The sequence below is a fragment of the Penaeus chinensis genome, chromosome 10 (assembly GCF_019202785.1).
Source record: "Penaeus chinensis breed Huanghai No. 1 chromosome 10, ASM1920278v2, whole genome shotgun sequence".
In the NCBI taxonomy this organism is placed as follows: Eukaryota; Metazoa; Arthropoda; class Malacostraca; order Decapoda; family Penaeidae; genus Penaeus; species Penaeus chinensis.
Genome location: NC_061828.1, coordinates 3,051,077 through 3,064,484, shown reverse-complemented (window position 1 = coordinate 3,064,484; position 13,408 = coordinate 3,051,077). Strand labels below are relative to the sequence as shown.

Genomic DNA, 13,408 nt, shown 5'->3' with positions numbered 1-13,408 from the left:
TTTTTTTCTTCTTTTTCTTTTTTTTCTTTCTTTTGTTCTTTTTTTCCTTTTTTTCTTTTTTTCTTTATTCTTTATTCTTAATTCTTTTTCTTTCTCTTTCTCTTTCTCACACACACTTCCCACCTCTTTTGCTCTTCTCTTCTCCCTCTCTCCCTTTTTTCCTTTCTCCCCCCCCTTTTCTCTCTCTTTTTTTCTTTTTTCTTCTCTCTCTCTCTCTCTCTCTCTCTCTCTCTCTCTCTCTCTCTCTCTCTCTCTCTCTCTCTCTCTCTCTCTCTCTCTCTCTCTCTCTCTCTCTCTCTCTCTCTGGCTTCCCACCTTTTTCTCTCTTCCCCTCTCCCTCTCTCTCTCTCTCTCATGTTCTTTTAAAAATAATATATCCATTCTAATATTCTTTTTCCATAGTATTTGCAAGGTCTCACTTCAGTTTTCTCTTCATTATCTGATATTAGAGCAGAAGTCAGTGTAATGCTAAATAATAAGAAAAACATACATCATTGTTTGTTCAACAGTCAATTCACAAATATTTTGAATTTTATATTATGCTTCACCTGCAGCATCACAGGAATTGATCTTCATTGATCTTGTTCTATGAAGATTATTTTATTTCAATAACACCTATGTTGGAATGTGTCTGGATTTACTAAGTACTTTATACTTGCCTATATCAACAGAATGACTTTGCATTAAGTTTTTTTTTTTTTTTTTTTTTTTAATATGAAATACATTACATGGACTGAGAGGGAAAGTACATTCCCTGTGCTATTTGTCTGATGTATACAGATCAGTGACTAATATAGGTACAGTGATCTTTCAGTGAGGATTTCTAAAGAAGCAACACTTTCAAGAACAAAGATTTTTATTTTATAAATAGGTTTGTGACAATAAAATAACAAGGTAAAGGTTCAAATTAATATACAATGCAAAGAAAGCATCACAGATGAAAGTTGAAATATATGAATAAATCCATTATTAACAAGCCAACATTTACACAAGAGTGGAAATGAAATTTGAATTCATGCACAAAATTATCATTCACACTAAGACGAAAGAGATAAAGTCATTCAGATCTTGACTGGAAATCACAAAACCAAAATACACTGTTTAACTAAAGGTGGAAATTGAATGAACCCAATGCAAGTATCACTCAGTTATTGCGAATTAAACTGATTTTTTTTTTTTTGGAGGTACTGCACTGTAGGTAGAGTACTGACAGTGTTACAATACACATTGAAGAAGTATATACACCACTACTTGGTCAAAACTGCCCAGGATTCCTTATAAATATAGAGAGAAATTTTTATATATCTTAGGCCTATTTGGTGGAGAAGCTGTGTAATACAATAAGGTTCCAACTGCCCATCTAAACTCCTCAAATTAATTAACAGTATGGCAGTGACAAGGCATGTCTTGTTTTCTTTTTTTTAAATGTTAAAATGCTAATTGAAAAGCACAATCAAATTATCCTCCATTACATGATTACTGATATTTGAATCCTTGAAAGACAGTGCATGCATATCTAACATTTACAATGGAACAAAGCAATTTATACAAGTATGTGACTCAGCCTCCCCAAAAGCACACCAACAGTGTCCATCCATACACATGACTATTGAGTATGTCTGTGCATATCTCAATGGTAGAGGGAGGCAATGGATATACAGATGTACAAATATAAGGTTCAAATTATATATAATGCAGATGTGTAGAGTAATGAGTAATGCCTTCACTGCAGTATTCCTTGAATGATAAAACATATATGATATGAACTGGTTTGCAAGAACTATTTGTAAATTTTGGAATACAACAGAGAACGACACAAGCTGCTCGTCTGCTCGTGGTAAATGGCAGATGAAAACTTTAAATGGTCTTTTGAGATTTATTTTGTGACCTATTGATCTTGTAATGCATTCATTCCTGCAAAGTGTCTTCTATTCTTTTTTTTTATGAAGAGACAACTAAAGTTTTCAGTCTGCCTGTTTATCAACTTAAGTCTACTTCAAGCCACACACACACACACATACAGTACTTAATACAGCAATTGCACTTGGGCTTCTGGAAATAGCATAATACAACCATCAGCAGATCTTTTATTACCTTAAGCATGGCAAATCTTCAGTATTAAAACTCTTTTTTTTTTTTTTTAAAGAAGACTAAGACTTCTGGAGGGTATTTTGTGACAACTCGAGTACTTGTGTAAAACGTCAGATTTTTGCAATTTTCAAGTACAGCACTTTTTTTTTCCCCATGCACAAAAAAAGGAAGAAAAAAAAAAAGGACATTCTGAATATACACAAAACAAACCATTTACACACCTTGCTTGATTCCTTTGCCTGCAGTTCTTACTTCCCAAATTGCATAAAATGTGGCTTGGAGGGTATCTATACACATCTGATTTCATGACAATATTTCATGTGAATATGTGTTGTAGAAATAAAAACTCCAAATAATGTTAATATATACATACATATCTTTCTGATAACATGCCTAAGTAACTGACTAGTTCAGTCATTTCCTGGTTTTATCATTCCTCTATTTTTTTCTCTTTCATATCAACCATATCAAGTGTGTTAGTAAAATGCATCCTTGGTTTAGAAACATACACTTTTTGTTTAATATTTCTTGACTGTCATGCGTTGGCCATTGGCACAGTTGACTAGCTCCTATAGGAATACCTATATCGTCTATTTAGTTGGGTGAATTAATGCTGTTTTAAATGTCAGAGTACATTTTCTTTTCCCAATTTTGTTTTGATAATTCTGATAATAAGGTCCTTTATAATCAATAGAGAAAACTCATTTCTTTATCACTTTAAAATGATAAATGACATGCAGTGTATGTACAGTCAACTCAGGCAGACGGGTAACTCTATACATCAGTGTGTGTGCGGAATGTCTCGGCTCCAGCCACTTTTTGTAAGGTTGTGTTTGGTCTCCGCAGCCACCAGATTTACTTATTGGTTGGCATGGCTGTACGCGTTACGGCAGAAGCTCACGATGGACACAACACTGAAAAGAAAGGAATGTAAGACGTTGGAAAGCCTCGGATGAGAGTGGATTTCAATCTCTTAGCTCACAAACAAAATAATAGTTGGCCAATGATGAAGTTAATTTTTGGATATCATGTACAAAGGCATGAATTTCTGAAAGACTATATCTGTAGTAGACAGTGGGAAAGGTACTTTCATTTACAGTACTTTAAAGTGATTGTAAAAATTACACTTTTTGCCTGAATCAATGATGATTTGCATTATGATTGTTATTGTAGTGGAATTAAATACAATACAATCTTCCATGACAATAAATAACTCATTATATATTTATGTACTATTCTGATTTTGTGCAAGAAGTTAAGCAATATAAGAAATATCAGACCTGCTTTTGTAGGAAAAAAGTCTTGGCTAAAAGCACTGTACTGGAATAAACACACATTTTGCAAAGTACAGACAGCCAGAAAGAGAGAGAGAGAAAAAGAGGAAGGAAAAAAAAAAAAATCAGAATATCAGGACTAATGTCATCAATATAACAAGTATGCATACACATACTTCTTCTGCCAAAATTTTACCTATTCAAAAGTAAGTTTCAATAAAAAATGGAAAGAAAGGAAGAAAAATATGTTTCAAAATGTGAGTAGAGCAGGATTTTTTTTTTTTTTTTTAATACGCGGAAATAATCTCTCTCAGAGGAAGGGTGTTGATACAGAACATAACATGATGAACACCACAAGAACATTGTGCAATAGGGAAGCAGAGAACAGGGACCAAGAGCACATATGACATGGGTAGGGATCAAATTATCAGACAGGCTATGGCATTAAAGAAAAAAAAAATATATATATATAAAAATAAAGAGAGAATCTACTGGGCATTTAGGTAATATCTAGTCAAATGCTGTATTTCATCATTCCTTAACTTAAGAAAGAAAATGACTTTTACTTTCAAAAAGGGGAGTGGGGGTCATTTTAAAGGAGGCTATACTGCAATACAGAAAATATTAAAAAGGAAATATTACTTGGTATCTCGTGGGGGGAGAACGTGTAAGCTTGTTTGGTTTCTTTTTTTTTTTTCTTTTTTTTTCTTTTTTTTTCATAGAGAGAAAGAGAAAAAAAAGACCCAAAATTAATATTTCCTCTGTATGTTTTTCTTGTCTTATAATATATGAAGTATATGGGGTATGAAGCTCTACTCTATGTGTGTTAGCATTGCCAAATTTCCTCCGTACCAATTAGTTTTTGGCACAATCTTTTTCTGTACAATTTTTACAATGGACGGTTTCTAAGGTTACATTCACCAAAAAGGGAAGTGAAAGTTGGTAAAATATCTGATGTACTGACAATAATAATAACAATAAATTACTTTAAATGTACATATATAAACTGTGATACAATATTCAATCTTACAACCACTTGCCAGGATCAATGTAAAAAAAAAAAATTATATATAAATATATAAAAGTCAAAATACAATGGGGGGGTGGGGGAGATCTCTCTCCAACTTTTTCAAAAATTGAAAGAAAAAAAAGAATAAAAATGGATTCTACAGTATGTTGTGACTAATAAAAAAAAAAACACGAATCGACAGCCATTCTATATTTTGATCACTATCCTTAAACAGCTGGTATGGGGAAGTAGAAATGATTATATGAAGCCAGTATAAGAGGTGGCCTGAAAAGAAATTTACCCAATATTTCATGATTTTCCTTTTTATTTTATTGTGATTTATCGTTATTTTTTTTTCCTGACCTGTTAATGTGTGACAATGTATTCAATTTGCCTAGATTATATCTGAATTAGTGTATTATTGATTTACAAAAATGTGGTTTAAGTGGATTTAATCTATTTATATTTTCTTAAAATGTCAAAGTTTCATCTTATGATGTTTTATGTAACAGTGTATAAACTTTCCAACAATATATCATATAGGAAAAAGGTGCATATATAACTTTTGGTTAATGAAGCAAAGATACTTTTTTAACTGTCATTCACAGTAAAACTATGAGAGAAAATACTGTGCTCTATTTTCAGTCAAATTTGTCTATATTGACTCTAACTCTGAATATTTTAAAATACTGAACTTTACTCATCCACTTACATGCATACATTTATGTACTCAAAAGCACCCCATATGTAATAAAAATTAAATGTACAAACTGTTTCACAAATGCACCAATTTTACCAAAAAATATAATGCAATTTTTTATTTTATATCCACTTTTTCCGATATGATTATACTGTCTTTCCACTGAATGAGTTTAAACAAAAATATCACTGTCTGTGTCATGTACTGGATACTTAAAAGCAACCATTAAGAAAATAATCAATAGTAAACCAAAGGAGAAAAGCCATATATAATATCAATGTTACGAGAACAAAATTAAATATGGCTTTCCTCGCCAAACTTAAAAGTCTCGTACAGATCACAAAAATCGGGTTAACTTAATTCCTGGGCCACCACACATGAACAAAGATGAGATTTTACCTTTAACTTTCCTCTACACGAGGGGTCGGGGGAGGGGAAATATAGACGTGTGATTACATAAATGCGTAATCAATGTCTGGTTTCTATTACTATTCTCTGTATCTTTTCACTTGTTTTGTGCGTGCTTTTTTTTTTTTTTTTTTTCTTGTCCACTGGCAAGGTGACACAATAAGTAGCACTTCATGTATGATTTTTTTTTTTTTCTGAATTTCACATGAATTAAGGAGAGTCATCAGGTACTAAAAAAAAAATATATAAAAGAGAGGAGAGTTTCAACACTGCGAAGGACACTTACCTTTCAGGATGTAGTCAGTGAGTAATGTGGGAACAGTCGGGCTGTCCTCATTAATAGCCATCAAAACTAGTAGGGGATAAAAGAAGACAAATAAATATAATGAGAGATGAGGAAAAAGTCTCATGTATCAAAGAGAAGAGAGAGAAAAAAAATAGAGATGAATAATTTCTTATTGAATGTATTAACGATCGCAGCTAAAAAATGAGAGAAATGAAAAGACCCAATGAAAGAAGAAGAAGAAAAGAGGCTAATGTATTAACGATTACAGGCAGAAAGAGAGCTGAAGAAAAGGCCAAATGTATGGAAGAGAGAATGAGAAACGAGAAAAATGATCTTACATATTACAGACAGAGTGAGAGACAAATAGAACCTATAAAAAGTATAAGAATAAAGGAAACTCTAAATCTCCAAGCATTTTACGTTACCAACAAATAAACAACACATAACTTAATGAAAATAACTGAAGACTCAAAACAGCTTAGACAGCGTAGATTTCTGCATCTATCTGTACTTACTCTTAATAAGGATCTGGAGTGTCTGGTTTTCTGGGGGCCCGTGACCGACGTCGTAAGGGATCACTGTCGTCAGATACTGTGGAGAACATGCATACTCGTGTAGGGTTAAGGACACCACACATATATATATATAGATATAGATACAGGTAGATGTTGAGACAGATAGATGGATGTATGAACAGTACAACTTAGTTAATTTGGTTTAATTCCACTTTGACCATGTTGGGAATGACTTTCGTTGACTTATAACAACTTTGCTTGCGTGTCTGGTTGCCCAACACCCCCCCGCCCCAGCTTTATTTATTTACGTTATTTCTTAAATTCTACGACAGAGGTGAATGGGAGGTGTGAGTGGATAGGAAGGAAAAGGATTCATTTTCATGCATGCAAAAAACACATTGATAAAATGGGGTGGGGGAGTGTTGGGGGAAAAACGAAGCATTTTAGGCGTGAAATCATCAAAATTGAACAAAGGCGTTCATGAACAGAATGAAGGAACTGAACAGTTAAAAAAGAATGATAAAAAACGGAAGAATAAAAAGCAATGGTCACAGCAAAATCAAGTCCACCTTAGGATCAGTGCCATTTGGGCCAACCTTCTTCTGTTTCTTCTTCTCGACGTTGAAGTTCCGTCTCTTGTTCTGCACCTGCGGGGGTTAAAGGTGAGAGATATTTGTTAATGCCTGGCAAGAACTCTATTTAATGTCAGAGAACTTCTAAAGTCTTCTTTTAACTTGGTGATTTTACTTAGTTGATGTTCGAGGTACTGTTGTAACTAAATTACTATTTTGAGATTTTTGTTATATTCTCAGGGTATAAACAACATTCTTTAACATTTACTTTACATGTACTTTTTAAAAATCTTTCTCTGAGTATTAAAACCATTTTTGTATATCATTTGCACTTGCATCATAGACTATAACTTTACATCTATTCACAAATATACTTTCACAAACAAACCCCACACACCTATACTAAGTCATATCTATTTATGCACACCCACGCCTCCCCCCAACCCCCAACCCCCAACCCCCTCTGAACCCCACAGAAGACCTACCTGAAGAAGAAGCGAGATGAAGGAGTTCTTGAGTTCCTTCTCGTACTCCAACTCATCCCTCAGAGCCAGCTGGTTGATCAAGGTCTCGGAATATTCCCGGATTACCAGTTCCAGCTCCATCACCGACTCATTTAGCTCGGCCACACTCATGCTCTTCAGTTCTTTAATTGTTGGTTTTGGGTGTAGTGGTTGTGGTTGTGGTTGTGGTTGTGGGAGAAAGAGTGGTTTAGACATCGCTGTGGTATGCGAGTATTACAGACGATGATAAAACAATGAAGAGGAAAAAAGAAAAGAAAAAAAAAAGAGGGAAAAGGTATTGGGAATGATAATGGTAACATTGGAAATAATAATAATCATAAAAATAATAATAATAATAATAATAATAATCATGAAAATAATAATAATAACAATAACAATAACATCAACAGCAACAACGACAGTAATCACTCCTGGTATACTTTAAAAATTTCAATCAAGGTACACCAAAGAAACTATATGTGCTATATGTGCAGAGTATACAGGACCCGCTGTCATGACCAACACCTTCGTTGAAATCCCTGTCAACACCATACTGTAAAGCACAAAGCATGAACATGCACTGGGGAATAATAATAAAAAAAAAAAAAAAAAAAAAAAAAAAAATATGTAGAACTGTACTGGAGGACTTACTGTCTGCATAGAGGGGGGGAGGGAGAGGCCTGACGGAGGAATCCTGCGAATTCTCTCCTGACGAAGTGCTTTCCTCAACGCCCTCGTCCTCTGAGGAACTGCCCTCCTGGGGAAAAAAACATAGAGTTAAAAAGTGGATATAAATGGTTTCATTACACCTGTTCGAGTTTGCAAATGAGTTTTGGAAGGAGATATTCGTTAAGCCCAATTATACTGGGGGGGGGGGGGGGAGGGGGGAGGGGGTCCAAAACATCTATACAGCTAACATGTAACCATAGTATTAATAAATGTTATGTACTACATAGGCATACGCGTTACCAACACAAATCAATGGCAATGCTCAATATTTTTAAGAAGAGGCACTCACTCCCTTCCTTACTGACTCGTTCCTGTCCTCTCTCCCCTAACCCGCTCTCTTCCCCTTCCACCCACCCGGCTATCCATCCACTCATCCTCTTGCCCTCTTCCCCTTCCACCCCCACCCTCTCTACCCTTCCACACCCACCCTATTCCCTCATCTCACCCTCCACCCCTTCCCTTCTCTCCTATCCCCCTCCCCTTCTCACCTATCCCCCTTCCCCTTCTCACCACTCCCCCCTCCCCTCCCCTCCCCTCCCTTCCCCCACCCCTTTCTCCTCCCTTACCTGCATGATGTCGTCGATTTCTCTGATGACTTCCTCGGCGCTCTTGACCGGCTCGGCGCTCAGCCCGTTGAGGATGAGGTGGTGAAGGTCGAGGTCCTGCGCGACCTCCTCCTCCTCCTCGGCGTCCTCCTCGGGGTTGGCCGCCTCCTCGTTCGCGCCCGGACTCTGCGGGGAGGGAGGGGGAGGGTGAGTGTGGGGAGGGAGGGGGAGGGCGAGTGTGGGGAGGGAGGGGGAGGGCGAGTGTGGGGAGGGAGGGGGAGGGCGAGAGTGGGGAAGGAGGGGGAGGGCGAGTGTGGGGAGGGAGGGGAAGGGCGTTCTTCCAGTCACCACAAATCTACTCTCAACCTTCTACAATAAAAGCACACTTCCATCATTGAACGCCATCTACCCCATAAAAATCTGCGTTAACCCATTGCCGCCGGGGAAAACGAATTAAAAAAATAGGGAAAATGCTGTGCTCATTTTTTATACTTTTGTGAAATGTCTCTGCACATAGATGGCTCTACTAGTGCTTAGTCACAAAGGAGTCAATTAGTAGATCTTGTGACCTTACCTGATTTCACCTTTCCTTGAATTGGCTGGAAAACGTATTTTTTACTAGTGCTATGAATCCCAATGGTGTTATTTTTATTATAAACATTATATTTACTATAATGATATAAACATTAATAAGAGCAAAATAAGATAACGTTAAAATATTTTCGTAAATCAATGAAAAGGGTAAACGGGCGAGACAGGCAGTACTCGTAACTGGCTCATTGGTGACTTAGTACAAGTGTAACCATCCACATCTATAAAACAACCAAACAAGTAAACTCACAGTGGGCATGGCATGGACGTACGTGCCATGACCGTCGGCAATGGGTTAAATCTACCCCAAACATCCACTCATTCCCAAAACTCTACTCTTAATCTACCCAAACACCTGCAGATCTACCCTAGCCATCAAAACCTGGTAAACCGGTCCCTTAGTAAAACAATCGTAAAAATAAATAAATAAATATAAAAACAATACAATCCATCATTGATTTTTTTTTTTTTTTGGTATTGGCGAAAAAGAAAAACAACCCGGATATATATATATATATATATATATATATATATATATATATATATATGCTGATTGCGCTAATCTCTCTAAGGTATTAAAAGTGAAGATACCAGTTCCCAGGGCAACAGGTTATTATGAATATTTTTGTTATGGAAAGCCACACACATGAATAAAGCAATCACTTTTTAAAACTAATTTAGTCTCCCTTTACTTCCGTTCCTCCGCTTTATTTTACTTTTTTGTCCATTTTCTTTAATCTTTTATCTCATCAGTAATTTTTTGTTCCTTTCAAAAACAATTTGTTTTTACGTTACTTTTGTAGGATTGGATTTCAGTCTCTCTCTCTCTCTCTCTCTCTCTCTCTCTCTCTCTCTCTCTCTCTCTCTCTCTCTCTCTCTCTCTCTCTCTCTCTCTCTCTCTCTCTCTCTTTTCCTTTTTTTAAAATTCATATGGACATATGAGCCTTCCTGGGTATACGATCGATTTTTGGCGGGTGTGCCTTTAGAAAAAATAATAACATAAAGAAAGGGGAAGAAAAGATAAATATTTATAGCCAAGAACAATGAAATATGATAAAAAAAAAAAAAAATTATTAAATTACTCTTTAATGCTTCCGATGCGTTTATGGCATGATATTAGTAAAATAGGAAAATAATGATGACAAAGAAAACAAACAAATAAAAAAAAAAACTAAAAGAAGAGAAAGATTATGAAATTAAATGACAACTAAACAATTTAAAACCTCAAAAATTATTTAACAATTTCAAAATAATTATCCTTAACAAAATACCAAATTCCTTTAAAACCTCAAAATTATTTAACAACTCTCCTTCATAAGATAACAACTCAGCTCTTCAAAACCTCAAAATTATCTAACAACTTTCCCTAAAATAGCAACTTACAACTCATTCACAATTCTTTATCAAAAACTCAAAACTTTAACAACCTACAACTCCTTTTACAACAGCTCTTAACAAAACCTCAAAATTATTCAACAACTTTCCCTAAAATAACAACTTACAACTCCTTTCACAATTCTTCTTTAACAAAAAACTCATAACTTTAATAACTAACAACTTCTTTCACAATGCTCCTAAACGAAACCTCAAAATCACTTAACAACTTACAACTTTCAACAACTCTTAACAAAACCTCAAAATGACTTAACAACTTTCCCTAAAATAACTTACAACTCCTTTCCCAACAATTCTCCTTAGAGCCTCAGCATTCCCTCCGCGCGGCTCTGTCCCCGCGGGAGGGCGCCTATGCAGCAGCACAGGCACCAGTAGTTGCGTGATCAATATGGCCGGCAAATGCAACGTACTGCATTGCTACCCCCGGACATTCTCTTGCTGGGGTTGCAAGCCGAGAGTGCCGACGGCGGGGTTCCTCTATAATCTCTTATTCTCTTTCTAGTTCGTTGGGTCTTTCTCTTTCTCTTTCGCTTTCTCTATTTATTTCTCTCTCTATCTCATTCTCGTTCTTGCTCTCTTGCTCTCTCTCTCTTTTGCTCTTGCTCTCTCTCTCTCTCTCTCTCTCTCTCTCTCTCTCTCTCTCTCTCTCTCTCTCTCCATCTCTCTCTCTCTCTCTTTCTCTGTCTTTCTCTCTCTATCTCTCTCTATCTCTATCTCTATCTCTATCTCTATCTCTATCTCTATCTCTATCTCTCTCTCTCTCTCTCTCTCTCTCTCTCTCCCTCTCTCTCTCTCTCTCTCTCTCTCTCTCTCTCTCTCTCTCTCTCTCTCTCTCTCTCTCTCTCTCTCTCTCTCTCTCTCTCTCTCTCTCTCTCTCTCTCTCTCTCTCTCTCTCTCTCTCCTCTCTCTCTCTCCATCCCTCTCTCTCTCTCCATCCCTCTCTCTCTCTCCATCCCTCTCTCTCTCTCCATCCTCTCTCTCTCTCCTCTCTCTCTCTCTCTCTCTCTCTCTCTCCTCCTCCTGTATCCCTCCTTCCTCCTCTCTCCCTCCCTCCCTCTCCCTCCCTCCCTCCCTCCCTCCCTCCCTCTCTCCCTCCCTCCCTCTCTCCCTCCCTCCCTCTCTCCCTCCCTCCCTCTCTCCTTCCCCCCCTTCCTTCATCCCTCCCTCTCTCTAAACTGAAACCTTATAAATACTCAAAGGTCTAAACCCACAACAACCATCAAAAACTTACTAAAACAAGTAAATAAACATCCCACAATCGAAAATCAAATAATAATAATAATAATCATAATAATAACATTAATAATAACAATAATAACAATAATAACATTAATACTAATACTAATACTAATACTAATAATGAATAAATAAATAACTGAATAAACAGAGAGAGAAAATCCTTACCTTAGCCTCGTTGAGATTGAGCACGGGAAGGTACTGCTGCCGCGTGTAGGTCTTGCTCCAGTCGATGGGCAGGATGTTGCCGAAGTTCCCCGTGATGGTCCACCACATCCTGCGGGAGGAGGGGAGGGAGAGAGGGGTTAGGAGCGGTTCACAAAAGGGGGGTTTGAATCGTCGAAGAGGGGGTTATCGTCGTCAATATGGGGTTTATGGTTGTCAAAACGGGGTTAAGGTTATCAAAAAGGGGTTTAGAATCGTCGAAGTTTTCACATATCACGTTTATAGTCGCCAAAAAGGGATTTAGAATCGTCAAAAAAGGGGTTGCGATTCTTCAATAAGGGTTTATCGTCGCCAAAAGAGGTTTATAGTAGTCAGAAGGTATTTTTAGTCGTCGAAATGGGATTATAGTCGTATAAAGGGGTTTATCGTCGTCAAAAGGAGTTTGTCGTCGCCCAAGGGGGGTTTAAAGTCGTCAAATGGGATATCTAATCGTCAAAAAAGGGTTTATAGTCAGTCAATATGGGGTTATGGGGTTGAAAATGTTTTTAAAAAAAATGTCTTAGATTGTGACGATGTATCACTCGCCTGGGCTAGAAAATGTGCTGAAAATGTATTAGCTTCTATGTTAAAAAGCTGCATTACGCGTTGATATGTATTTTAACAAAAATATTTCGGGTTATTTTGAAATTGGATCGGATTGTGAAAGGTGTTAAAATGTCATTTTGGAAATTGTACCGCTTCGTATTAAAAAAAAAAAAAAAAAAAAAATCTGGTGATTATTTTCAAATGAATACAAATATACCTGGAGCTAATTGTGTCGTTTATACATAATAGGCATCGGAAAATATATTTTTTTTTCTATAAAGTAGAGAATTAATGGTCTGCAAAGTACTTCCTCGACTTTTCATATATCAATAAAAACACGCTGATGACTGCAAAATGCCGCAATAATAACAAGAACAGCAATTAATAGCAATCACAATAAATGTATAGTTTCAGCAACAAATTTTTTTTTTTATAATAATCATAAGAAGGGCGATGATGATGGTGAATATAATAAAAAAGGTAATAATAATAAGTGATAATAATAACTATAATAAAAATGATAATGACAAGGACTATAATAATAATATTAATAATAATAATGACGATGATGATCATAGAGAAGGAAAAAATAAGAGAAAAATGTAGAAAAAAAGAAAAAAGTATTTTCCATCTCTCGCCCCCCCCCTTTTAACCCCCCCCCCCCGCCCTTCTTCGGACCCACGTGATGAGACAAGAGGCGAGGTGTGAAGAAGAAAAGGAGAGGGAATTAGAGAAGAGAAGGAGGATGGAGAGGAGGGGGGATGGAGAGGAGGGGGGAGGGGGAGGGGATGAAGAGAAGAGGGA

At 36.5% G+C, this 13,408-nt stretch overlaps 1 protein-coding gene across 2 annotated transcripts in view; it reads right to left on the bottom strand.

Moving 5' to 3' along the window:
- Positions 1-838: 838 nt before the first annotated feature.
- LOC125029435 (fasciculation and elongation protein zeta-2-like) overlaps positions 839-13,408 on the bottom strand; it is a 57,353-nt gene continuing 44,783 nt past the window's right edge. The window contains exons 2-9 of one of the 2 annotated variants that reach the window (XM_047619299.1): positions 12,023-12,131; positions 8,654-8,818; positions 8,010-8,115; positions 7,341-7,501; positions 6,853-6,930; positions 6,284-6,359; positions 5,769-5,834; positions 839-3,005 (exon numbers count right to left, since the gene is read on the bottom strand). In XM_047619299.1, the coding sequence (XP_047475255.1) occupies positions 2,989-3,005; positions 5,769-5,834; positions 6,284-6,359; positions 6,853-6,930; positions 7,341-7,501; positions 8,010-8,115; positions 8,654-8,818; positions 12,023-12,131 (778 nt within the window). In that variant the 3' untranslated portion in view covers positions 839-2,988. The remainder of the gene's footprint in view (positions 3,006-5,768; positions 5,835-6,283; positions 6,360-6,852; positions 6,931-7,340; positions 7,502-8,009; positions 8,116-8,653; positions 8,819-12,022; positions 12,132-13,408) is intronic. The other variant, XM_047619300.1, reaches the window with a different exon arrangement.